The sequence below is a fragment of the Athene noctua genome, chromosome 19, assembly GCF_965140245.1.
Source record: "Athene noctua chromosome 19, bAthNoc1.hap1.1, whole genome shotgun sequence".
NCBI lineage: Eukaryota > Metazoa > Chordata > Aves > Strigiformes > Strigidae > Athene > Athene noctua.
The window spans coordinates 12,478,557-12,506,092 of NC_134055.1; the positions used below are offsets into that span (position 1 = coordinate 12,478,557).

The 27,536-nt window shown below is 53.5% G+C and overlaps 1 protein-coding gene across 8 annotated transcripts in view; it reads left to right on the top strand.

Annotated features, from left to right (window-relative positions):
* The first annotated feature begins 7,641 nt into the window (after positions 1-7,641).
* TSPOAP1 (TSPO associated protein 1) overlaps positions 7,642-27,536 on the top strand; it is a 71,728-nt gene continuing 51,833 nt past the window's right edge. For 7 of the 8 annotated variants that reach the window (XR_012634879.1, XM_074923188.1, XM_074923190.1 and 4 more), the window contains exons 1-4: positions 7,642-8,185; positions 20,261-20,368; positions 22,082-22,210; positions 24,340-24,516. Coding sequence is in view for 7 of the 8 variants with exons in the window: in XM_074923188.1 (XP_074779289.1) it covers positions 7,859-8,185; positions 20,261-20,368; positions 22,082-22,210; positions 24,340-24,516 (741 nt within the window). In the remaining variant the exon portion in view is untranslated. The remainder of the gene's footprint in view (positions 8,186-20,260; positions 20,369-22,081; positions 22,211-24,339; positions 24,517-27,536) is intronic. The other variant, XM_074923191.1, reaches the window with a different exon arrangement.

Consider the following 27,536-nt stretch of genomic DNA (forward strand, 5'->3'; position numbering starts at 1 on the left):
TGGGTGCTGGGGGCCGATGGCAGGTAAGGGGGTGCCCCTCCATTGTGGGGAGCGGGGTGCAGCGAGGCGACGCGGGGGGAGGAGGCACCGCGCTGACGGGCGGGCGGAGGCGGGAAGTGCCCGAAGCAGAAGTGCCACCGAGGGGGTTTTCAGTGGCAGCGGAGACGGGACCGGCTGGACGCGGAGGCTGGCGGGGCAGGTGAGGGGAGGCTGGTGGAGCTGGGGACTGTGCGGCCTCGAGTGTAGGGGCCTCTGTGTGACCCCCCCATGGCTGCCCTGAAGGGCAATGGGGGCATCGAAAGGGTCTCCATGCGGCTGGCAGATGGGGTGAGGTGGGACCCCCAGCCACAGAGCTCCCGTGGCCTCAGGGGTAGGGGGACGGAGCAAGGGTGCTGTCGGTAAAGGATGGGAGGATGAGATGGGGACATTTCAAGGGTGACAGGGATGGGGTTTGCCATAGGATCCCCTCCACGAGTCCTCTGTGACCAGGGTGGCATTTAGGTGAGGTCTCCACCATGGGTCAAGGCAATGCAAGGGGTCCCCATCACACGGATGGTGTTTGCCATGGGCTCCCCACCACGGGAACAAGGCAAAGGAGCCCTCTGTGACCTGGGTGCTGCTTAGGTGGGGTCCCCTCATGGGGACACGCCAAGGGGAGCCTCTGTGACGCAGATGGGATTTGAGGGACAATGACGGAGTTTAAGGTGGGATCTCACCCTTGGGATCCTTGTGAGGGGGTTCTTTGGGACTGGGATGTGGTTTGAAGGGCAACAATGGAGTTCAAGGTGGGGTCTCCCCTGTGGGGACAAGGCAAGGGAGTGCTCTGTGGATGGGATGGGGTATGAGCTGGAATTCTCCCTGTGGGGGCAAAGCAAACACACCCTCTGTGCCCAGGATGAGGTCTGAGAGGGGATGATGGGGTTTGAGGTGGGATCCCCACCAGCAGGGATGAGGCAACTGGGTTCTCTGTGACCAGGATGGGGTCTGAGGTGGTGTCCCCTGCTTTGGGGACAAGTAAAAGTGGTCTCCTATGACAGGACGGAGTATTAGGTGGAGTGCCACCTTGGAGGAAAAGTGAAAGCTTACTCTCATGTCTAGGATGGGGTCTGAGGTGGGGTCCTTCCTTTGGGGACAATTCAAAGCTGTGACCAGGATGGGGTATTAGGTGGCTTCCCTGCTTTGCAGACAAGGTGAGGATGTCCTTTTTTTCCCAGGATAGGGCTCGAGGGGGGACAATGGGGTATGAGTTAAGGTCTCACCCATGGGGACAAGGTGAGGATAAACCCTGTGCCCAGGATGAGGGTTTCAGGGAGATGAGGGAGCACAAGGCAGGAACTCCCCCGTGGGGATGAGGATGTCCCCCATGCTCGGCACGGCTCCCTGAGGCAGGAGTGACGCTGGCAGGGGTCTCTGTCCCCGGGGCAAGACTGGCTCTGCAATTTGTGTCCCTGGCCACGCTGACACTGAGGGTGGCCCCATGGCTGGGCCACATGGGGTGTGGGAGGTGGCACCACGTGGCTGGAAGTGAGAACTTCGCTGGAGGAGAGCAACCACCGGACGCCGACTGAGAGACAGTGCAGTCACCCATAAAGTAGAAAGCACTACTAAACAGCACTGCAGGGTGTAGTGTTTCCTACTTTATGGATGAGTGTACTGTGGGCTACGGAGAAGAGAGCGCCGCTGCGACCCACATGCCCGTCACAACTTGTGCATGGTCTGAGAGCAGAGGACGGGCTGTCCCGACTCGACTGCCCACCCCGTGGGCACCACCACCCTCCCTGGGATGCAGATGCTCTGCTCATCCCTGCTGTCCCTCTGTCACTTGGGGACTGGCCACGTGGGGAAGAGGGGCTGCATGTCCCGGTGCCCCACATGCAGAGCAGAGGGGCCCATCAGGTTGGAGCAAGTGACACGCTGGGAGGCCAGGTAGGTAGCAAAGCCTCCAATTCCCATTTTTTTACCCCATTTTCATTTTCCACGTGGCAAAGCCCTGGGAAGAGCTGGGTGGTGGCAGCCACATGCAATGGGGAGAGGCACGGGAGGCGGACGGGGGCTTCTGGATTGTTTTGTGCTGCCAAACGGTTGCTGAGTGCAGCAGGGCGAGGGGCTGCTAAATAAAACTCTTTCAGCATTGACTTGTGGACTTTATTTTATTCTATTCCTGGGAAAAGCGGGGAAGAGACACTTGCAGTGCCCAGGGCCAGGTCAGCGGGGTTATCCCGCAGCCGGAGGCACCATGAGCTTGCGCGCTGCCAGAGACCATGTTCAAAGCCCTGGAGGAGCCTTGATGGGACCACGGGTGGGGGTGGTGGAGATAGCTCAGGAGGAGCTGCTAAATCTCAGCCCATCGACACAGAGCTCTCACCTTCAGTCCCCCAAGACTCACCGGCAAAGCTGCTGTGTCCCGTGGCAGTCCCGGCCATGGCCACATGGACTAAAGAGCCCCTCCTGTGGTCCCTGTCTCCCTCTAGTCACACACCCTGGCCTGCCCTTCCTGGGGGGGGGTCTGAAACCAACACAGCTTCGAGGGATGCAGAAAAAGGGTCCTTGTTCCCCAAATATCATCTCCCAAACCCCACCAGCCATCTTCACCCTTGGCTTTGATTCCCCATCTCCTGCCTGTGGGAGAGGGCATCTAAAAATAGTAAAAAAAATAAATTAAAAATACATATTTATTTCCTTTTTTAGCCCAAATGTCAATGAGAAGTTGCCACATTTTGTAAAACTTCTTGTGCTGATTTTAGGAGCATTTGTGGGTATTTTTATTGAGTTTGGGGTATTTTTCTTTCACTTTGACCCCTCCTCGGGCTGGCCAAAAAGGACCAGGGTGTTTCGCTGCTTTTTGCTGTCCCAGCTTTCCCACATTCCCTGGCTTTGTGGCTGTTTGAAGGGGATGCGGAAGGAAAAAAAAAATCAAATCAAAACTGTCGTCACGGTCACAAGGAGTCAAGTTTTTAAACAGTAAAAACGAAAAAGGGCTAAAAAAAATCCCAAGCAGCCAGTGCAGACTGCCCTGAGAAGCTTTCGTTTTGCTGAGTGCTGGAAAGGAAAAGCAAGCCCAAGCTTTTAACATGCAAAAGTTTTGAAAGTTCACCTCCTAATAATGAATATTCAAGCATTAGGAAGGATAAATACAGAATGTTTTTGATGGAGGAGTATTGTGGTTATGAATATTACAGCCACTCAGCGTTCACTGCAAGGAGAGACATTTGGAAACATATTTCTTGCTGAGAGTAGCAAAATAGAAACTGCTACTTTCTTCTTTTTAAAAAAAAAAAAAAAAAATTCCATTTTTTAATGCCCTCTCTCTGTACTGGATGCATTTTGGCAGGCTCCTGCAAGGAAACGTGTCCTCTCCCTACTGGAGCGAGCTCCTGGTCTCTGAAAGATCTCGGCTCATTTATCCTTGTCCATTTGATGGCGCAGAGGCAGGCAGGCGGTGTGGTCCCCGCTCCCTGCTGCTCTGCAGGCCCAGAAATGCCCCAAGCAGGGCAGGGACTGGGCTGAGACCCCTCTGGGTGCTGAGGAGGGTGCGGGTGCCTGTCCCAGGGCTGTCGGGGTGGTTCTGGGGAGGGCTGTAGGTACCGACAGCCACCCTGCCAGGCTCTGCCAGCACCCGGGGTAAGAGCCAGTCTCTCCCACGGGGCATGTCATGGCGTTTCCATGCCGTGCTGTGATGAGCCACCGTGTCTGGGGCTGCACTGTGACCCCCAGCAGGGCCAACCTACCACATCCCCTTTGCCACTAAGGTTATTTTTAACCGGGGTTAGGTCCCCGCACTGCTCCACAGTGTGGTCCTGCCAGTGGCTGTGTGCTGCTGGGTGTGGCAGGATCAGGGGGAAGAGCAAGTGTGAGCCACAGGGCCACTCGCATCTCCTCCTTGCGTCAGGACGTCAGAGCAACCCCTTGGCCCAGGGGTGGGCACACGGAGGGTGCAAGTGGGCACCGAAGGACTCTGCTGGAGAGAGGGCACCTGCAGTCACCAGGTGAGCTCATGCAGAGACAGGAAGGGCCGTCTCGCGGGGGCCATCCCCAGGTATCTGCCAGAAAGAAGGAGGAAATGGGTTGGCACCCACCAATCACCTCAGTCTGGAAGTGCCCGTGAGTGTTGATACATGTCAACGTCCCTGCACCCGTGTGCTGGTCCCTCAGGCTGGAACGGCCCTGGGTGCTCATCCTCATGCTTCCTGCCCCAGCTGAGACCGCAGTGGAGCTCCCGTGAATCCCTCCTGGTCCCTGCCAAATGCCATCCCCAGTGCCAGAGGAGGAGCCCAACAGGACTCAGCAAGCACTAATTGGTCCTAATTGCCCTGAGCAGCCTCACCCAGTCGACCTGCTGCCCTTGGGCCAGGGGCATTATTTAAGCTCAGTCCTTGTTTGAGCTTTGATGTAGGTAATTCTCAGTTTGGACTTGCCTCTCAGATGGCCCCTGGATCCATATAAGAAGCTGATCTCTAGCCATGTCTTCTGGATGGACCCTAGATTCATGTCACAGACAGCTTGTCTCTGGCCCCACACACTGAATTAACCCCATGCTTATGCTGTAGCCTTGTCTGTAGACCTGGCTTTATCTCCCCCTGCTACTGTCTGGGGTCTCTGGTCCTGGTTTATCTTGTCTGGGACTGCCAAGGGACCATGTTATCAGTGTCCTGCTCAAAAGCCCCCCTGGTTTTTTGAGGACTCTGTGTGTGCTGGGGTTCTACCTGGCTTCTCATTTGTTGCCAATCAGGAGGCCCTGGGGGACCATGCACTGTACCCCTGTCCCTGCACCACCAGGCACAGACCTGGCTCCTTGGAGGCCTTTGGGGAGCAGTGGCTGATGCTGGAGAGCTCTGCGGGGATCCTTTTTCCTCTCCTCAGACTTGACCCTGTTGATCTTGAGCTCTCCAATATCACCCATTTTTCATCAGCTGCTGTATACAATCACCTCTTTTCCTTGAGCCTGTGGTTCCTCCTGTCCTGGGAGAGCTTCAAGGATCTTCTAGAAAGTGCTTTGGCCTGTCTCCTCTACAGGTAGCACAGATTCCTGGGTGACTTGGAGGTGCCTGTAGCTCCCCATCCCCCTAGCTCTCATGAAGACTTCATTGACTTGCAGCTCAGGGAACTTTTGAGCCACTGAGTCTTTGTTTAGTAGCCCAGATGAATTCCTTTTATCTCCTAAGGATGGTCTGTGGCCATCACTTATCCAGCTGGCTAAACAGTTGTAGGCTGGCCAAGGTGTGAAAGATCATCTCCAGCTTCCCAATCTCAGGGCCCCAGGGTACCACCTCTCCACAGGGGAGGCTGTGGTGTGTGTGTGTGTGGACACCCCATCCAGGGCCTTCACCTAACCTAACTGGGGCCTTCAGTGAAAGCTGTGGGAGATTCAAAATTGAGCCTGGGTTGGCCAAGGGGATTGTCCCTGGCTCCTCTTTCTCCAGGGCAGCAGGTCCTAGGAGTGCCATGGAGCCTTGTGGGTCTGGCACCAGTGAGTGGGAGAAGCAGAAAGCTGCCCAGACCGTCCCAGATGAGATGAGCAGTGACTGTGAGCAGCACATGGCAGTGGACGTGCAAAACAAGACGTGTCAGAGCAGGTTTTCCAAGGAGGCTATGCTGTGAGCGGCGTGCGTGCTGCTCGCAACCATGCGATCTTATCAGCAGTGCATTTCCCTTCCCACTGCTGGCTCTCGCCTCCTGCTAATTAAACCCACTTGTTCTGTCTTGTCAGCGAGCTGTGCAGTGCCTGAGCTTTGTTCCACGCTTGTGCAGCACCCAGAGATCCTGCCCAGTGTCTCCCCAGGGGGAAACGGTCATGGGCAGGGACTGGGGGGATCCCAGCAATGGGAGGTGGTGGGACTCATCCTGAGCTGTTCCTGGAGGGGAAGGGTTCACTGAAGCTGGAGTTCTGAAGGTAGACAAGTACCAGGAAATGCAGGAAGGTGGGATCAGTTGTCTGGAATCTTCCCTCTGGTCTGTTGGCTGCACTTGCTGCTCATCACCAGCTTGGGGCTTCCCCCCACCACGCACACGCGCTCCTTGGAAATAGACAGCTTGGAGACCCGGGTTTCAGGTGGGATGACAGGCTCTGCATGCTGCCGAGTTGTGAAACTCTTGGACCTGGTGGTAACTCCCCACAGCCCAGGACTCCATCTAAGTGGGTCATCTACACCCTTTGCAGCCAGCGGTGAGAAATAACTGTCTTAGTGGTGATTTGCCTGCACTGTCTCTGCTCAGGCAGAGATGGCACATAACCAATGGGATCTGTTTCAAGAACGGGCACATCTGCATGGGGCACATCTGCATGTGCTGAAGAAGCTCTCAGAGGAGGTGCTCGCCAAGCAGTGTCTGAAAGGGGCACCAAAGCCCCTCTCTGCAGTACCTGCCCGGAGCAGGAGGCCCAGCGCAGGCTCTCCGGGTGCAGGAGCCATGACTGCAAAGGGAACAACACCTTGTGAAACACCAAATGCTGTCCCCACCCTGCAGTGGGGAGGCACCAGCAGCGGGACTGGGGGTTGTTGCCACGCACAAGGATGTGGGCAGGCAGAACCTGTCCCCGGGCACTCGGCAGTGGTACGAGGTCTGTGCCATCCCTCTTGGGTTTGGGATCATCCAACCTTGCTCTGTAGCGGGTCAGGCTTTGAACAGGACTGGGGAGCAAGGACAGAGAGATGGTCCCCAGGGTGGCCCAGCAGCTTTCCCCTGAGCCTCGCCAACACTGTGCAGCCTGATGAATGAGGGGAATCTTCACCAAAGCTGCAGCAAGGCAGGGAGTCGGCAGAGAGAGGCAGAGCACGCGCCCGCCTGCTCTGTGTGCGCTGTGCTCAGAGATGGCAGTGCCCTGCCAGCATTATGCTGCTAACTCCTGTCACCCCGGATGATATCAGCCCCCTACACCTCCCTCGCTGCTCACACCACCCTCTGCCTCTTGCCCACCGCAGCCCCTACCCTGGGCACGCTGCAGGCAGGGCCCAGCCCGTGGTTTTGGCAGCGGGTTGTTGCCAGCACGCCGTGCCCTGGGCGGCATCGCTGCGCGGCGGAGGGTTTGCGTGCCCGGAAGGAAGGTGTGTGAGCATCCCCGGGGCAGGGCCCGCCGGCCCTTCTTGTGCCCAGCGGCCACCAGAGCCGGAGGGCAGGGGTAAAACCCGCTGGCTTTCCCAGGAGCGGGCCTGCTGGCCCCAAAACCCCCGTCCCAGCGGGGTGCGGGGCTCTGAGGGACCTGACCCTGCAGTGTGGAGGGGTGATGCGATGCGGGGGGCTGTGGGGGTAAGCCTGGCGGCTCCCGCCCCCCCCTCTGCCGCATCACCCCCGCTGCCTCATCAATAGGCAGCAAACCCCATTCCCGCACCGTTGCCATGGAAACCGGCGGAGCCACCGCTATTGGCGGCCCGGGGCGCGGCGCGGCCCCCCCGGGGTGCACGGCCCGGCTTAATATTGATGATTCGGCAGCGTCTGCGCCGGGGGCTGCCCGAAGCCACGGTGAGGGGCTGGCAGCTCCCCCGGCCCCTCCGCTACGTCATCCCGGGCCGGGCGGGCGGCGGGCATGGGGCCGGGGGCGGCGGGGGGCTGAGGGCAGCGGCGGGCTGAGGGCAGCGGGCAGCAGCCTTTGTACGGTGTGTAGCGGGGCGGGGGGGGCTGGGGGGGGGGTCACACACGACACGGCAGCCGCCCGCCCGCCAAGCCGGCGGATCCAGGCGGGGATGGAGCCTCCCCCGGCGCGGGGATGCTGCTGCTGCCGCCGCCTCCGTCCCCGCCGGGAGGTAGCGCGGCCCGGGCTGCTCCCGCCGCCGCGGCTCTGATGCCTTCGGGTTTTCCGTGCGGGCTGCCGGAGCCACGGGGAGCCATCGCCGGCAGCGGGTGAGCCCAGCGCCCTGCTCCAGCCATGCAGGAGCCGGAGCGGGGGGTGGCCGGCGCGGAGCCACCGCCGACGGCAGCGGGGCAGTGCGGTGCCCCGGCACCGGGCGATGCCGTCCCCGCGGCCTCCGCCTGCCCGGCCCTGGGCACAAGTAAAGGCGTGGAGGGGGACGGTGACGGGGCGAGCTGGCAGCTATCGGCGGGGGCCGGAGCCCCCCAGCCCCAGGAAGAGTCCGCAGGGCCCCTCGGCGACCCCCCTGCAGACCCCCAGCGAGTTCGCTCCCCGGCAGAGCTCGTTAGGCCGCTGCGAGGGATGGACGGCCTCGGACGTGACTGGACAGACAGACCCCCCCAGGTAAGGCGCCTGCCTGGGTGCGCGTTTGGGGGCAGAGGCATCGGGGGCGTCGGGGAGATGTCACCTTGGTATGAGCCGGGCACAGGAAACAGCTGCACTTGGCCGTGACCGAGCCACCCACAAAACCTTACCCGGGGGGCTGGGAGCTGCCACGTACCAGCATGTGAGAGAAGGAGCCTTCGGATTTCAGCTGCCTCTCCTCTGGCTGGTGCTGGAGCTGCTGCGGGGCCTCGCCAGAGCCCTGATGGGGCCAGCGCTGGGCAGAGCCCACCTGGTGCAGCCACAGCCCCTGCACCAGCCAAGGCTGAGCCATCCCTGCGGCATCTCCTCACTCTGGCAGCATCAATGGCTCTGCAGGTAGTGGCAGGGACATGATTCACTGCCACCCCCTTCCAGAGCATCCTTTCTGTGCTCAGGGTGGCTCAGGAGGGCTTGGGGCACCTGCACTGCAGGGGGAACCTGTCCCCGCAGACAACACCGGGGCACCTCGAGACAGTGCAATGCCTGGCCCCTTGCACATCTCTAAAACCAGCCCAAAAGGCTCCCTCAGAGTCTCACCTCCTTGATCCAGACCACAAAAGTTCATCATTTTATCCTGCTTAGGATGGCTTGTCCTCCTTTCCCTTGGGTAAAATCAGTCAGCACCTTCCTGGGACCCTCTGGGGTCTGGGATAGCTCCACGGTGCTTTTAAAATAGGGGAGGGGTAAGGTCTCGGCCTGTTCTTCTTGAGGCTGGGGGAGAAGAGCTAAGCAGAGCTGATGGGGGTTTAACAGGAGGTTTTTGAGCCAAGCTTGTGCTGTGCTGCTGAGCCTGGCTGGAGAGCAGGCTGGACTGGACTGCAGGAGAAACGGAGCTGCTGGAATCCCATGGAGAGACAAAATGGTTTCACTCAAGCAGTTTCTTATGTGTCTGTTTTGATGTGCTGTTTATGGTGATGCTTAGGGAAAGGCCGTATTTAACCATGCACTCCTCGGTCTGCCTCTGACCACAGCCCTTGGCCATTCCAGAAGCACCTCAGCCAAAATATGAGGCAGCAGAGTGGGAAGCATTTCTGCTTCCACCCCCTTTTCCATCCAGAGTCAAATCGGTTGTGCCAAACTTACTGTCTTCTCTTCCTTTGGGAGAGCTGGCTGGCGAGGGAGGGGGTAGGCCCTGTCTCTTGGTGGGGGAGCCCGGGTGGGGAGGCTGGGAGTGGCAGGGGGTGCAGGTGGCTGGAGAAAAGGGGTGTTTGTCGATGCTCCAAAACAGCATCCTGTGGGGTGGGGGCCGTGCACCCGGCTCCAGCTGATCCCTGCGGCGCGTCCCCCGTGCACAGCTCTGCACATGGGTAGTGGTTTCTATGATGGTGACTGCTGAGCGCCTGCCACCCAGTTTCCCTTGGTCCTTGGGCTGCTTTGAGTCTTTCCCCGTGATCCTGGAGGCTCCTGGCTTGGTGGGTGACTATTTCCCTTGCCACTCCCTGGGGCTGCAGCAGCACCGTGGCAGTATCATCACAGTATCACTGTACTGGGGCAGTGCTGTGGTGGTACTTAGTGGTGCTGATGGTGCCGTGATGGCATCAGAGCGATGGTTCTGTGGTACCTGGTGGTACTGTGCTGTACTGTGGTAGTGCCATAGTAGTGATGTTTCTCTGGTGGTACCATCCTTAACATTGGTGCTGATCCCCAGAAAGGCTAACTTGTCATTTCCTGGAAAAAAACCCCAGCATTTCCTCCTGAAGTCAAGTGATGTGAAAGGCTTCCAGTTCAGACCCAGGAGGCAGCTCAAGCCACATCCTCAGACCCCCTTCCTAGGGAGCAAGGTGCTGTGTTACAGCTGGGGACGAGCAGATGCTTACATAACCCCCCTCCAAAAGCATGGCTCTGTCTGGCCAGGCTGGGACAAGCACCACCAACACCGTGTCCTGCTGCCAGAGCTGGGCTTCCTTTAGGACATCTGTCCTTGGGATGTCAGTGCTGCATTATGCAAACAGGACAGCTGCCTCCAGGGAGTGATCTAGTGCAGGGGAAGAGCCTCCTGAGGGCTCATCGCTGACAGAGTTGATTAAAGATGTTGATTTTATGATGAAGCTCTTGCCGTGAATCCCCGTCTCCGCCACTATTGCTCTGCCATTCCCTCAGGGACAGTCTATGGGCAGATGTTAAGACTGTCCGTAGGTCAAGTTAATCTCAGCTTTCTTGCTCAGGTCCATGCTGAGGGTGGAGAGCTGTTGCCCTTCTCCATTTGGGAGCTGACAAGGGAACCCTGAAGTTAGAGTGATGGGTTGGGGGGATACACCTGGAACCTCCCATCCAGCCCCTGCCCCAAGCAGGGCTGGCTCCGGACCTGGCAGAGGTTGCTCAGGGCCTGACCAGGAAAGTGTTGAATATCTCCAAGGGCTGGGATCCCACCACCCCTCTAACCCTGCAGCACTTTCAGGGAGAGGAATATTCTCCACAGGTCGGGTGGGAACTTCCCTTGCCGTAACTTGTGCCCATGTCTTCCCATCTGTTCACTGCGTGCCTCTGCATCCTGCAATGTGCTGCAGGATTTCCCAGCTCCTCTTCAGAGTAGTGTCCCACCATGTTACCACTGAAAAATGCTACCTGGGGGCTTGCTGTCACAAATGTATTCTTGGTCCTGGGCCTTTGAAATTGATCTGGTCTTGCCTTTCAAAAGTTCTGTGTGGATACTGGAGGTAAGATATTACTTTCTTGCTGAGAATCTCCAGGCACTGCAGGTGTAGGAACCCAATCAAGATGAGTATCAGAGAAGGAGAAAGACATTGTCTATGTGGGTTAATGTGGGGTTAACGTGGCACAGATACACCCTGGCTGAAAATTAGAAAGTTTCCATAATGCTGTCAGACGGATTTTAGAGCACCTCCCACAAGAGCTCAGTTGTCTACATGTCTTATGGGATGCTGCTCCAGTGGGATCTGCTTTGGCCCTGGAAACTCAGGATAGTTTGAGAGTGCGTTGCTGAGGTTAAGGCTCTCTCCTGATGCCCTAGATTGGGAGAGGGGAGAGGAGCAAAGGAATTAAATTTTGACATATTCCCTGCTCCCTTCACTTCCAGGATTACTCACCTCCCCAGCTGCACTTACAGAAGGGATAAGCTCAGCAGCTGCCCACATCCTTGTTCTGGCATCCTGTGAGCCACACAAGCAAGGAGCACAGCTAGAGTGCTCAGAGTTGGCTATTGTCACTAATTCTTAATCTCAAGAGGTTGCTTTGGATCTGAATTTCTTGAAAGTTAAGCTTCTGCTTCCCCAGAGGTCAGATGGAGCTGAGGATATTCAATAACTGTAAAACCCAGATGAAAATGCTTAAATCAAGAAGCACCCCCCAGTCAGAAGGAATTTAAATATCCACAAAAGAACTTGTTGCTTCCGGTGGGGCTTGATAACACAAAGCACAGATACAGTAAGAATTATAAAACGCTGGTATAGATCTTCCATGCCAAGTGTTCAGGTCAAGCTGCATTTAATGACAAACTCAGTGCCTTTTGCAGGAATTTGTGGGATTTTAAAAGCTTAAAATTTTCCATTGGCAAAGATGGAAAACTACTCATTTAATATCTGAGGGTGCAGAGACCTGTACCCTTGACTAGAAAGGGCAGGTCAGCAGAATAAAAGATGGCACTAGGGCGAGAAGGTCTTTCTGGGAAATGAAGCCAGTTCTTACCGTTACAGACACTATTTCCTACGATCCCAATTAGAAGAAGATCGTACTCCATCTTGCTCAAAATATGAGTAAATTATTTTTTCTTGCCTTGGCAACACTCAGCCTCATGTAAATGACTTAGTGCTGTTTTCTGCAAGCACTATGAACGTACAGCCAGCCTCAGATAGCTGCCTGCCATGAAGAGCCAGTGTGACTTTATTTGTAGGGGTGAATGGAAGAAAACACAAAGCGAGACTGAATGAAGGGGAAGTTAATTTTTATTTTAACTATCTTTCTAAGTAAGCTCATGCCCTCTATACAAAGACATGTCCAAGTGGCTTGGCCAGGTCATTTGTGTGGGATGTGGAGGATGAGGGACACCACCCATTTCCTCCTCACTGTGACCTTGGCTCCTCTGGGCTGGTGATGACAAAGTTTTGGGACAGGGCTGTCACACCGTCTGGGTGTGGGCCATTACTGCACCATGATCTTTCGCATCAGCATCTTTCTTACTTCACCTTCTGTAAATTTTTAGTGAGGGGACTTGCCAATGTCTTTGCTTCCTTGTTTTGGGTGTCCTGTGGCTGTGGTCTTCCTTCCTGCTGGAATAACATGAAGAGAAACGGCATGTGCAGTGCTGGCAGCCCTGTTGCCCTCCTCCTGCTGTGCGTGCAGGCTTTCCGCATCCCAGCCATCTGCTTAGTAGTTCTGGGAAAATACCCTTCTGGGCATCAGTTTGTAAGTCTTGTGCTGCTCTCGCCATTCACATTTCCATACTGACCACTGAACAGCGCCTCTAAATCTTGGGAGTGGTGCAAGGGGATGATTTTTTCCCTCCATCTTTTATAAAGCCATTGGGGATTTGCTTCTCAATGCTTTTCAATGCTTCTCATTCCAGGATAAAACCCTAGAATTGTCCCAAATGAGTTCTTGCTTTACCAAGAGGTGCAAGGAACACCATTCCCAACATGCTGGAGTCTGGGCAATTAGAACAGATTCTAAGGCAATATGAACCAAGCCAAAAAGTGTTCTTGTCCCCTGGGAAACTGCAAGCGATTTAGAAAACACGTACAGGTAAGGGAGAACTATGGAGCAGGTACCTGGGCAAAAACTAGGCTGTGCATACAGCATCTGCCACTCTGTCTCCCTGATGCATCTTCCAAGATGGAAGAGCACATCTGTCTCTTCAGAGCAGAACGTGGTAGGTAATCCAGCCTCTCCACTCAATACAACTGGACTTGTGAGAACACAAATACTGTTGCTGAGGCTCTGACATGGGAAGGAGACCCAAGCTGTGATCCTGTCAGAGAGCAGTGTATGGGCAGAGGATTTCCTGACCTGCAGCTGAGTGGCTCCCCCACCTTTCCAGGGGGAAGCCCTGACACAGCCCAGGGCCACTCACTGTGGACAGGCGCTTTGTTCCCAAAGTGCATGCATCAGTACCAAAAGTCTCATGCCTTTCTAGGGAGTGTTTCTTTGGATTAGAGTTTCTGTTACAAGAAAGATGAGATATCAGAGAACAATCAACTCTGCTCCAGCCATCAAAATACCAAACCTGAGAAGAGCTACATTTTATCATTCTTCCCCAGGGTTCTGGAAGGTTTTTTGCCTGTTTACAAAGTAGAATTATCTGACGTGTGGCATCCAAAAAGACAGTCCAGATGCCCCATGAAGACCTCAGGGCTGCCTGGGCCTGAGCCTGTAGTGCTGGGAGCTGCAGGATGACCTTTGTTCAGACCTAAACAACAAAAAGCCCCAACAATTTCTATAGAAAGCCAATACCCACGTCTTAGCTCAAATGATTGGCAATGCACGAGTATGCAAGAAGCAGAGGTTGCGAAGTCTTTCTGTGTTTGCACTGAAGATGTTAACACATTTACTTCCCACTTCTTCTAAGCTTTGCTTTTTCTAGTGTAAATACTGTTGCTTGTGCCTACTTCTCTGCAGATTCAATGACTTGCTCAGTAGCACCCAGAAAAATCTGCAGCGGGGGAAAAAGGTAGCTTGGCTCTCTTGGCTCCATACTGGGCACCTGAATTTTACAACCAAACTAGATTTTTTGGCATATAGCTTGGCTTTTATACATTTCCAAGGTGTGCAATGAAACAGAGATGCTGTTAGTGTCCCCGACTGTGGTGGGATGGAGCACAGTCCTGCTTTACCAGCGTGGAGCTAGGCCAAATCTTTCTGAAAGCTGATAAGAGACAAAGGAGAAGCTTCAGTCTTAAAATGGTAGTTGCTAGAACAGGCTTTTTATGTGTTTCCTGCCCTACAAAATGCAGACATCTTTCTCACAAGGCGCGTAGGTGGGAAAAGACCCTGCAAGGGACACAGGGGTGCCCAGGGGTCACAGAGTGACCAAGGGCAGGAAGATGATTCTGTTGTTGTACTTGAGGAGCTTGCTTTGCACACAACCCTGTGCTGCAGGTTATCTGGTAACCAAAATGGATCATATCCCAGCAATCCTCAGCTATGGTTTCTGGCTGCATACATCCTGGGTTTGCAAAACAATTTGTGTTTAATGTGGAGAGAGGTTGGGTCACAGCTGGGGAAAGCCAGTCCAGGGCCACACATGCACACCTTGTCATGCTTCTGCTTTAGGCAGGTAACAGCCAGCTGGAAGGAGTATGGGTTACAGGTCTCTGTACCACACTGGAGAGCAGGGCAAGGAGCAAATCAAGGACTGAGGATACCAGCAGTTGTTCAGCCAGATGAGCACCTGCACCCTGAGCAGGACCTTTCCGCTGTGAGAGTCCCCACTAGGTCCATCCCTGGGAGGACTGCTTCCTGTGGGTCTCTGTGCTGGGCTCTATGGCACGGGGACAGGCTGGCCTTGGGGGAAAGGAAAGGGTTTCTCCAAATCCTCCGTCCCTCTCAACTGTCTGTTTTATGTCTGGTTGTGAAAGATGAAGAAATGTGTGTGCAGTACATCAGGAGCGGTTCAGAGCTGTCTTTTCAGCAGCCATGCGGTATTTTGGTGTAATTTTCTCTTGTTTGCTTGCAAAACTTCTTGTGTTCTGGATTTGCTGATAAAGGTGAGAAATCGTGCTGCGTTGCACACTGGACATGGCTGCAGCCTTGGATTTTGTAGCACTGACTCTCTGCCTCTGCCCTGAGAGTTTATTTTCCACTCACATTCCTCCTTGTCTCAGTATTGCAGGAACATTAATTTCTCCCTGGTTGGGGAGGCTGGAGAAGCTGAGCTCACCAAAGGACAGCTGAGCCAAGGCGGTCAGGCTACTATTTTTCTCCTCCTGGAGTAGCTGGTTTGCTTTCCTGGGACAGATGATGGTGCTTTCTTAAGAGGCTTTAAAGATAAGAGGACCTGAATTTGTGAGACTCCAATTTTAGCTGCATATCTCATTTTAAACACACTGTGAGGATCATATGAAGAGTTGGCAGTGGTCAGAGGGTGTGCAGGAGAGGATGCCTGGGGAAAGTGCAAGAAAGAGCAAATACATAGTGAATGTTCCCCGAATATGGTCTTAATATCTTGCAATCTGTGGCTCCAGCACTCCCCATGCTGGAGGCAGTATCTTTGAAGTTAATAGCCTCGGATGGATTTTTTCTTCCGTGAATTTGTTACATAGGGTGATAAAAATCAGATAAATGAGGAAATCACATAAATAAGGGCAAGTAGTAGGCTGGAAGAGGGACGGGCAGCGGGAGGTAGTGCTGACTCATGGAAACGGGAGTTGGCCAGTGCGCAGAGTGAGGAGCTGGTGGGGAAGTGCCATGAAGTCAACAGAAGAACAGCGATGTTTGTGTCTGAAACCAGGAACCCAGCGTAAAATGAAGGAAGCAGAGCAAGTGCTGTGGGGCACAGGCTGCCTATCAAAGGAGTGGCAGAATAACCACGACTGCATCCCAGGCACGTCTCTTACTTATCCCATATCTTTAACAAAAAGATTCCTTTTACCTCCCCTGTGAGGATGCTGGCCGCGGTGTGAGGCTGCTCACTGTGCCGGAGCAGCAGAGGATGGCTTTTGCTCGCGCTCACTGACCGAACAGGAGGTGATGCTATTTTCGTCTTGCTTTTGACATGCAGCGAGGGCACTGCAAAAGAGCAGCTTATGGAAAATAACTTTCTTCTGTGAGGGAGCCGATTCCCTTGAAACTGGATGGAAGAGGAGAAAATGGATTGGCAATGACAGGTTTCATTTCCAAGTGGCAAGAACTGAGAAGTTAAGGAGGCTAATTACCAAAGTCAGCTGGAACGAACAGCCAAAGGGCTTTGACATGGTGGAGGCTTGGTGACAGTGATTTCAAACGAAGGAGAGGTGGTGGGTTTAATATATCCAAGGAGAGCTGGTGTAGTTTCACCTAGGAAATAGGTCTGCAAAGGAGGGGTTGGTTTTCAGAGATAGCTTTTGCAAATCAAACCTGGCAGCTGGACCCATATCTGCTGGAGATGGGGACGTCACTGCAGGGACATCTTGAAATTGTGTATGTTTTATACATCTTGAAATTGTGTATGTTTTAAACTCAGTTATGAAACTGCCTGTTCCAAAGGCCACCTGAGACCTCCTGCTCGCGGGGCCACCTGGTAAATTCCTCCTCCCCATCTGGCTCTCCACGGGGATTTTAAAACAATGCTGGGCTTAGTCTTAGGCGGGTTCCCTGGGTCTGGCATGGGGGAAGCCCTCCTGGCTGGTCCGTGCCAGGCTGTGCCACGAGGCACCGGCAGCCCGAGCCGCATTGCAGAGCAGCCGCGGCAGGCAGCGTCTGTTGTCCTCGCTGTGGTTTGATTTACTGTCCCCCAAATGGCTTCCTGCAAGTTTTCTGCAGGACTCTAAAGACTGAGCTGGATGCTGGGGTGTTCCAGGGGGATTTTGGCTGTGTGACCCATTTAGCAGCCTGGCTGTTCACCTCCCCTGCAAAAACTGCTGCAGCTCTCTGTTGCTTTTTGAAGTTTTCAGGTGAAAAAGCAGTAGCTTTCTTGCAGCTGCCCTGCTGAGGCTTTTCTTTGTTTGCTCATTCTCAATGCATCCTGAAGAAACTGTATTTTGGGCTCTACCTGCCAAAAAAGGTGACAGATGATGATGATTTCCCTGCAATGGGAGGCTTCAAAGCTGTCTGCCTGCTGTACAGGGGAGCCGTGGTCTGCTCTCCTCCCTCAGCATCCCTGCTGCTCTCCTCGTACCTTGCTCTGGTTTTAGAAAATTTCCCCCATAGCCAAAGAACATGTTACTTGTGTTAATTTTTTAGTGGCCAGGGATGTTCCTGATGTCAGGGACGTACTTCCCGGAGACCCTCCTTGCTGCCCTGCAGTGTCAGCTCTGCCTCCAGCTCACTAAAAACCTCCCTGACCGAGGGATGCTTTTGGATTTCAGCTCCTGCTGGCACTTCTGCTTGTCTTGATCAAGAAGAGTCACTTCGGGGGCAGCTTCTGTGCCTCTTCTCCCTAATGATTTCCTCAGGTGCCTTCAAAAGCACTGTCCATGGGGCCATGAGCATGGCCTGCAGTCAGGCTGCACAGTGCACCACGGGATCCTTGAGGAACAGCGGAGCGGTTAATAAATTAAAAGCTATTTCATTATAGGAAATGAATGTTTAATGAGCGTGGGATGACGTCTAGACAGTCCTTCAGTTCCAGGCTCTACGCGGTCTTGGAGGAGGGTTCAGCCAATGCAACTGGTGCCAGCTCAGCACCGGGGGGGAGGTTTGGCAAAGCTCTCCTGGGCAGTGAGGTCCCTGTGCGGGATAGATGTCCTGGCACAGCAAGGAGCTCCTGCCTTCATGTCTTCTCACTGCAGATTCCCCTTGTGCCTCTCTGGGCAAAGCCCCAAGGAGCTGCGGCCGCAGTGGGACGTGCTGGCAGGGGGGAGGTTTGGCTGCGTGCCTGGCCCCAGCTTGGAGTGCACAGCCATGCGCTCCTGCTCCATGGCACCTCGCCCAGGGGTCCTACACCACCCAGGGAACTGGAAAGGTCTCTGTGTGGTCTAGGACACCCCAACCTTTGCCACATCATGGGCTCTGGAGTCATGGCAAGAAACCTGGGCTGAACTGGGGACAGCGCGGTAGGATGACAGTGAGTAGCTGTGAGTCTTTGCATCCTGCTCCAACTAAGATGTTGTTTTAAAGCTACAGAAAAGGGATTTCAGATACAGAAATTTGGATATAAGTCACCAGAAGATCCCTCTGCCATGCTGGAAATGCGGACTGAAACTGCAGAAACCTGGTGCTGATGCCATCAGAAGTCCTAGCTGCCTGATGGGAGAGGCAGGATCACATCAGCTCCTCTACAGAAGCTCTCCAGCTCCAAGCACAGAGGGCTCTGGCTGAGTTTGCTTGGCCTGCCTCAGAGCAAGCAAGCACAGACGAGAAGCTTGAGGCCACTCAGCAGCATCAGGAAGATGGTAATAATGCATTTCGACTTCATCCCAGGGGCTGCCTGCTTGGCTCTGGGAATGGCAGCAGAGAAACAGCCCGAGGTGCTGCCACAGCACGGGATGTGCTGGTAGGACCCTCCCTGTGCACCCACCCTGCTCTGTGCCCCCACCAGAACCTGCAGCATCCCCTGCATGGGTGCCCAGGCTAAGGAACTGCTTTGCTGATGCTGGAGCCGGTGATAGGGAAATATTCTCTGAGGTGCCTTGCTGTCCCTGTAAAGCAGCAGGGATGAGACCAATGACACAGGATCTGGTACTCGGTCTCTGGGCCCAGAGCACCAAGCAGGGTGCTTGGCTCCCAGGAGAGCTTCTTGGCTCCCCCAAGCTATGGAGTTTGGGGAGCTTCTTGGTTCCTGAGCCTCCCTGACCACTCTTGGGAGCAGTTCTGAGTCATTGGAAAGCAGGAGAGGGCACCCAGGTGCCTGGCTGCTGCTGTGGTGTGATGTCCCTGGGGAATGCTGCAGTAACTGTGCCTTTGTGCCTAGGGGAGAAAAAAAAAAAAAGAATAGAGGAATATAAATGGATTTTTGCTTTCCCACAAGTGAAAAGAAGTACAATCTCTTCAGCTTTCTCAAACCCTGGGATTTCTGCAGGGTACACACCTGCAAACCACTGTGCCCAAGGCCTGCAACTCATGTCACCTACCATCCCCTTCTGGTGGCTCAGAGAGCTGCTGGGACCTGAGCACACTGCATGAGGCCAGTAGGGAGGGCTGGGTGTTATCTTTTGGGGGTGGGTTTTTTTGTTTTTCAGTCTCTTTCAGTTGTATTTTCCCTCCCCACTCTGCCAAGGCATTTCCATACAGGCATGAGAGGTTGGGAGAACCATGGCATGGACATGGCAGCCACGCCAGGGGATTCGATGGGGTGGACTTTGTGGAACTGATCTCCTGCCCTTTTTCTCCAATGACTATGACTGAAAAGCCAAAATACAGTATTGTGGTCAATAGTGTAGTGAGTTTTAGCCAGTCTCAGACCTTCTAGAGCTTATCAGCACCCAGGTGCTGTGAGCTGACTGTCTGACTTCTTGCTACCAAGAAAGCTTGGGAAGCATTTCTTTGGTAGCCAAGGGATGCTTCACTCATAGCCTTGGCTTGCAAAGTGCAGGAGCAGAGTTGTACACTGGGAAGGTTGTGGCCATTCAGCAGCACCAGCAAAGACTTGCCCAGGCACTGGGAGTGGGTCCTGCAAGACCTGCCTGGCTGCTGGGAAAACATCTGTCCAGTCTTCCCGTGATGTGCAGTTTGCTGCTGCCATATGGCAGCTGTGAAGCAATAGCTTGGCTATGAGCTTTGCTAACGCACAAAAATACTTTTTGGGAGCCTGCTTCGGCAGCGAGCCTGTGGCGAGCTGCGTTGAGCAGGAAGCAGTAACCACAAAGCTATATATACAGCTCCCGGCAGAGCTGCTGCTGCTTTTGATGACAAAATTAAGGTGGTATTTTGCAAAGAAATCCGGCATGTCACCTTCTTCCGGAGCCGAGGCTGACACAGATCGGGCAGAGCCCGGGGCCTGGCTCCTGGGCAGTCTCCTGGGCCAGAGCAGGGGAGCTGCCATGGGGAGATGGGCGAGGAGCTCTCATCGCCTCCAAAAGCCGTGGGGTGCTGGAGGCCATCGGGTCGCTGAGCTGTAGGGAGCAGTGCACATGTCTGTGCTCTGCCCGCCTGGCTCTTGCTGGCCCTTGAGCTGGTTTAGATGGTACCGTGGCAAAACGCAAGTGGCTGGGCATGACATGAGGGTCTGGACAAGCTGAAAGCATCTTTAAAGCTATGGAGGTGGTAGCTGTCACCCACAGGTGATGTAGCCCAGCCCCAAAGGCCACTTGTCCCCCAAAGGACCTGTGGCCTCTTGCCTTCTCCTGAAATCAGCCTTCACATCCCACCCTGCCCCTTCTCTGCCTGCACCCCGATTCTGCCAGCCTCCCTGCACAGCCAGGCTGGGCTTGCTCTGGGGCCAGGGTGGGTGTGCAGCTGCGGTCCCTTTCCCCCTCACCCTGGGCAGGCGAAGCCCTGCCTTGTCTATTCTGCACTGTTTTGCAGAGCGGGGCTGACTACGGCTTCCTCGTGAGCCAGAACGCGAAGCTCCTGAGTGCGCTGGAGGACCTGCGGCACCGCTGCTCCAGCCTGGCCGAGGAGAACAGCTTGCTGGTGAGCAGAGGACGTGGCCCATCCTACACCCTGGCTGGGTGCATGGGATACACTGTGGGGAGGGAGTCCTGGCCAGGGCGAGCTGCTGTCTGCTGCCAACTCCAGGAGATGCAAGCACACAGGATTGGCTGGAAAGGGCCAGGAGGGAAAGGGAGCCTGGGTGCTCTGGGTCCCTGGGGTGCCTTTGTACTGCACCCGTTGATGGCTGGAGTAGGATCCCTTCCTCATGATGTGCAGCGGAGCCGGGACCCTCTGCCACCCTTTCCACCATCTTTGTCTGGTGCTACTTGCCCGCTGGGAACCACGAGAGGCTTTAATGCCCGTGAGAGCAGGCAGAGAGCAAGGCAGCGGTGAGCTGATGGCAGAGGAGGGGGAAGTCGCTCTTGTTTCCTCTTTAATTGAAAAAGCAGAAACACTGATTCACTTGGCCTCAGCTTTGGGTGATGGTGCAGCACTGCCCCCTGCTCCCACGGGAGCTCGGCACCCGGCTCCTCCCCAGCTGCACCCCCAGCACCTAAAGCTGAGCCAGGCTGCCACAGCTGGGCCACCCATTGTGCCCTGCTCCCCCATTCCTGGCTCCCCAGGCCTATGGTGGACAGCCCAGATCCTCAGGAAATACGAAGAGGGGATGGTCCCCTCCTGCATCCTCCCTGGAGAGCATCAGCTCTGTGGCGTGGGGATGCAGCCAACCCAGGCCCCTGAAAATCTGATTGCTCATCATTTCAGATTTATACCACCAAATTCACCACACATATTTTAGATAATTTTCTTATACTAAAAGCATAAATCCAGTATGATCTACATCCTGAGGGGTCACCCCTTATCAATCATCTGGATTTTAGCAAAACACTATCGTGTAAGTTCTCATCAGATCTTACTCTCTAAAATCACCCTTGGTCTTCTGGCTGAAGAAAAGCAGTGAGAGCAGCAAGCGCCCATGTTGGGATCTCACAGGGGTAGGGAGGAAAATAATTGGAAGGATCAGCTGACCTGACATTTTTGCTGATGTGAAAAGACAGCACAACACATCTGGGTATGACCTTGAGAGAATGAGCCATCGGCAAGCAGCAGTTTATCGAAATGGACAGATAACAAATAAAAGGGGATTAAGAGCAAACAGAATCAATAGGAAGAAAAAGGAGATTTGCTTTGAAAACATCATAAATTCCTTTGTCACCCTCTCCCTGTTCCCCCCAATTCATGCCTTGGAGTCCTGAGAAAAAGGACAACGGCGAAGCTTGCAGTGGCAGTGCAGCACAAATCCACAGTGATGTGTTGAGTCCTGTAATCCCAGGGAAATAAACTGGGAAGACTTTGGAAGAGAAAGCCCAAAGGGTGGGTGGCCAGGCCAGACTGATGCTGGAGACATGCCAGGTCCCAATCAGCAAAGGCAGAACCTGCAACAAGTGTGTTGTGGCTGGAGAGGGACCTGGCCTGGAGTGGGGTGAGGGGCGTCTCATGGAACCAAGAGGTCACATTAACAAAAATACTGGCAGAAACAGACGTTTCAGTTACTGGAGAGGCAACAAGAGCAGGGATTGGTGTTTAATGGTTGGGACAGTTGTAGGAGAACAGGCCAAGCCCGTCTGGGAAAAGCCCTGTGGGCACAGAGCAGGTCAGGCAGGGCTGGGGACCTCAGCTTCGCCTAACCCCCGGCATGCAGCTTTGAGCTGAGCAGGGGCTTCACCTCAAGTCTCTCCTTCTGTTTTCTAGCGCAGGAGCTGCTTTCCCCAGACGGAGGAGAAGGTGAAGCACCTGAAGAGGAAGAATGCGGAGCTGGCAGTGATCGCCAAGCGCCTGGAGGAGAGAGCCCGGAAACTCCAGGAGGCAAACCTCAAAGTGGTGAGTGCTGGGGCTTGCCGCTGCTGGGCACGGCTGGGATGGGAAGCTGAGCTAGGAGAGCACCTCATTGCCGGGACTTCTCACTTGCTACTTGTTGAGCTAGAAAGTCCTTTTCTTTCCCCTTCTCTTAAACCTACAGCAAACATGCTTTTCACATCAGCAGCAAGGGCAAGAATCATGAAAACCAGCTATCACCGCCTTCTGCTCCTGTGTGGGGAGCTGGCTTTGAGCAATTTCCTCCTGCTTGGTTTCTTATTGTAAATGTGCTAACTTACCTTAAGGTGTTAGTTTAAGGTAATTAGCTCAGCTTTCCCTAGGCAAGCAGTGAAGATAATTCATCTGACTTTACCGAAAAGAAACAGGAAATATTTGAGTAAGAAAAGGAGTGCGGTAAAGCAAAACAGGAAGGGGTGAGAGACTCTGCTCTGTCCCATCCACACCTTACTTGCCTTGCTGTGCAAACCTCATGGCTTTTGCTTTTTCCAACCCAACAGCAGCTTGTTGCAAACCTTGTAGTCCCCGACACGGTGCAGGAGTGGTGGGAGATGGCTGTAGGATGTGGGATTTGGGCACAAGCAATTGCATGAGCTTCCTAATTGCAGTGGCGTACGGGAAAACCTTTCTTCCATTGGAAGGAAACCAGGGGTTGTGATGAGGAATGCAAGCCCTGTAGGATAGAAAGGAGGAAGTGAAAGGTTTGCTGAAGAGAAGGTGAGGGGGTTTCTTGGCACGGCTTGCCCTCTCTGTCCCAGGCACCACACTGCCCGTGTGGGGTTTTGGTACTTGCAGGGCAACAGTTGCTGCCGGATGGACATGTCAGATACTGTGCTAAAACAAATAATTTGATATACATCCAACAGCTATGCAGACCCTCCAGCAACTATACAAATACTGTTTTATTTTTTTCCTGAGTGAAACTTTGAGGTGGTGACAGTTTAAGACCTGTGCAAGCCCTTGGAGAACCAACTTGCTGGGCTCCTGGGCTGGCCCAGTTCTCCCAAGAGCAGAAAGTTGGATGGCTGAGGCTCGTGGAGGGTGAGCTGGAGGCAGCACCAGGCAGCTGATTGCCCAGAGAATGTGCCCTGAGGAGCTGGGGTTGCCCTCAGTGCCTGGTACGTAGGTTCTGTGGAGCTGGGACCTGGCATGCAGCTTCTGCATGTGGGCAAGATGCTTGGGAAGACCTGGGAGGAAAAGTCTGCACAGAGGATGCCATGTTCTTGATCAGGCAGGGGAGAGTCCCTCCTTCACCAAATTGTCAGGCTTGTGCAGACAAAAATAGCTGGACAGGGAGAGGCAGGGTTTGATAAACCCAGGGACTGGATGTGGCCTCACTTCCCAGAGGGTTGGGGTGAGCAGGGGGGGTATGAGCTGCCCCTTCATCCAGCTCCATGGTGCTGATACCCAGTGGGAGATCCGGCCCCAGGGATGGGGGCATGTGCTGAGAGCTGGCATCCCAGGGAGACTGCAGCCAGGGCCGCTGTCCAGAGCCTGTGCCCAGCCAGCTGCCTGTCCCTGTCTGCCCGCTCCCCTTGAAGCATGCTGTGTCCTCACCCTTGCTCGTCCCTCCCTCGCAGGTAGCATGTGAATCTGAACTGCTTCTCCTGCTGAACACCTCCCAGTCCTCTCCCGGCCATGCTGGTCCTTGCTGGGCTCTCTCTTGTCTCTCTCTTTGCCTGTTCCTTCCACCCATCCATGCTGAAGCTCTCTTTCCTGCTGCCTTGAAACCCACAGAAGCTCCATTTCTCTTCCTGGTTTGGTCACCTTTATCCCTGCTCCCATGCTCATCTTTCCTGCCATCCCTGCCTCCTCTTCTCTGCTGTCTTCTGTTTTTCTGCCTTCATCCTGTTTTTCTGTCCTCCCCCCACCCACTGTTGGGGACAGGCCCCATGCTGACTATACCCACTGGCTCATCATGAGCACCTTCTCCTTCCCACCTCTTGTCCAACCCACTTCTTTACCCAGCCCTTCCTCTTTCCTCCCACTTTTCCATATGTCTGTCCTCCTCTGTCTGCCTGTCCTTTGGGCTAGGCTGCACTTCTTGACAGTGCTGCCTGTCCAATGTTGGAGGGATGGGATGGTGGTTAATGAATACCATGTGGCTTTCTCCCTTGCTGCTCTCTCTACTGTAGGTAACTGCTCCAGTGCCTCTGAAGGGCACCAGCCTGGAGCTGTGTAAAAAAGCATTTGCCCGCCAGCGTGCCAAGGACCTGACAGAGCAAGCCAGTGCTCTCCTGGCAAAAGACAAGCAGATCGAAGCTTTGCAGCAGGAGTGCCGGGAGCTGCAGGCTAAACTCATTGCAGGGAAGGTGAGACACTTTCTGGGACATCATTCAGTGTCTGGGGACAAGCAGTGATGGGAACCAGGCTCCAGGAAGCTGTGTGAGGGCAATTAGTCCCAAGTGCAGACCGAAAACTGAGAGCATTTGATGTGTGATTTGGATAAGGGACACTGGGCAAGTGTGTGGCAGAGATAGTGTCTGGACCCCTCCAGAACAGTGTGTTGTGGGACAGCCCAGTTTGTCCCTCTGCAAATTCATGGGTCTGAGCTGCCGTTTTCAGCAGCAACTTAAAGTCTCCCCCTGGAAAACCGTGAGAAGCCACAAATACAGGATGTCTTTTCACAGTGCTAAGCTCCAAGCAAGATGTAGAAACAGGATCTCCTTTTAAAGTTTTTCTTTAAAAAGTAAACCAGCCAAACATGTTCCCAAGAATCAGCTAAATCCCATGTCTTGAGCTGCAGCTGTGAGCTCACAGCCACCATGAGACTGGTTATAACTAGGTGCATCCTTGTAGGACTGTGACTAAGGGTACAAATCATTAGACAGGGATGGGTGTTCATGAAACCATCTACAGTGCTGATGCCTGCACCTGGGCTGGTGACCTACGTTCCCCTCAGCACCAGTACAGAGCTTCCTGATATAAACAATGGGATAAAAGGGATAATTCAGCTCATCCCAAGACAGATGTCTAATACTGGTTGGACATGTTGTTCTCCCAAAGCACTGCTTCTCTGCCATGACCCTCAAAGGAGCCTCTGCAGACATCTGAAGCTAGGTGAAATGATTCCCAGTCAAGGTGACTAAAGCAACCTGCTCTGGGCATATCAGATACATCTTTTGTTCATGAGCTAGACATTTTCAGTTTAGGTCAGTTAATAAACTCTCATGAGTGGCTCAGGAACGCTAGGGCTTGCACTGGATTCTCCCCGTTTTGCCAATGCAGATGTGATCAAGTGCAACCCAACATTCCTGCACCCAGTTGAGCTGAATGCTTAGATTTCTACCTACCCTATTTAGATGATATTCAGGTGACAAATACTTCCTCACTGAAAGCAGCTTTATTTCTGTCCCTGACCTCCCTATATGTTCATTTTAACTATGGGTTTGAAGGCGGGTTTCAGTCTTTCCCTAACGTACATCTCATCAGGACGAGGACGACCGGGTGTTTGCTGATTGTACAGGCTGCCCCACAGATCCCTCCTGGCATTAAAACACAGGAGAAAGTTATCCAGGTTTGACTGTGCTCTGTGGTGTCACCAAGAAGAAATTCCCTTCCTGTCCCCTTGATTTCTCACTGCAGGCCCCCACAGAAGTGGGAACAGACCCTTTCCAGTCTGATTTTCCTAGCAGAGCATGCTGGGCAGCCTGAATCTGCTAGGGGCAGCAAGTGACAAATTGTAGAGGAATGTGACAAAGGTGGGTGAGCAAGATTCATTACTGACCAAAGAAATACACATGGGTGTAATCCTCAGGGTGGATGAATTCAGCCGTGGCCTTGCTGGAGCATGGGTGACCACCCTGGCTTAGCAGGTGAGACTGTTTGTGTAACTGCGGAGGCACCAGTAACAGAGGACATCGATACACAAGCAGGGAATACACAGAGAAGAGAGCAGATCGTTCTGTCTGATCTTTTTTTCCCATTTCTCTTCCAAGCAAGCTGCTCATTAAATTTTAATTTTCAGCTAGTTAAAATTCAAAATTCACGTAATCTGTCTGCAGCATGCAAAATGCATTATGCCAGTGAAGGGGTTTATATGCAGAGATCATGTGCATGCTCAGAGTTTGTAACCAAATCAATTTTAATCTAGGGTATTTAAATCAGCACACATTTTTCAGTAGCTATGAAATGGATCGGCTCAGTTCCTTTCTAGGGGCAGGACAGACACCCTGCGTGCCAGGCTTCAAAAGCATTGGTCTTGTTTTGCAAAGTTTGGGTTCTTAGGATAGGATAAAATGATTTCCTGAGATCGTGATCCAGTGATAGGCTTTCAACCAAACCTCAGCTCCAGCTAAAACCAGGCTGCAATTTCTCACAGAATGGGTTCTTGGAAGAGGGGGATTGCGGGGAACAGCAAGGCAGCTGCAGGGGATGTGTATAATAGAAACTGAGGGGAGGACTGAGGTTTTTTTCTACTCCCTTGTTCCCCCAGGCTTTGGAGGCTGTCTGTTGGGAATAACTGCCTTTTTTTTGTGGGGGAAGGGAGATTTTGTACAGAGCCACAGCCAGTTTTGTTTAAAGAACTACTACCCTGATAGCCTGAACATGGGTCTGGCACAGAGAAGGCCAGCTGCTCACTTCTTGAATCTGTAATCAGTTCCCATTAATGCTGCCTCAGTTTCCCCCTTGTAGCATGACAGTAACCATGGTTTTCTACACAAATTGTCTTTATAAAGCACACACTATTTTTAGGGCAAATAAGAAGTGAATGGGGAAGCAGATTAAATTTGTCCTGGATACCAATTATGCATTGAATTCACTGCTTTAGGAGCTTTCCAGGGGAATGAGCAATGTCTCCTCCAACAGCATATTTGTAAAGACAGGTTTTCATAACCAGCTTTTGTACGTATGTATGGACATGCAGGTACGTGTTTCTTCAGCTTCCTGAAAGCTGAAAACCTTTGAGGAATTAAACATGCTGGTGACATATTCTCACTATTTTTTTGAGAGTAAGATTGCACTGGTTTCCTTCAAAAGCTACTGGGTTTGGGTCTGGAGTGGATGGGAGTGACCCTTTGTGCTAAAGATAGGGGCCCATCCACACATACTGTCTCGGAGGAGGTTAGAAATCAAGAATGTTTGAAAACCAAACATTATCCTGAGCAAGAACTGAACAAATCCCAGATGTTCTTCATTCTTTCCAGCATTTAAAGCCCTAACCACCGTTAGGGCTGAAGAGACTGCCAGCACCCTCATCAAGGCAGTAAACCAGCTAAAGCTCTCCTTTGGCTGGGCAATGAAATTATATTACCCTGACACGCTCTCTGCTGGCAAGCACTGAGAAAGCACACACGTTAGAAAAGCCCTTTTGCTTTGCGCTGGAATTAGC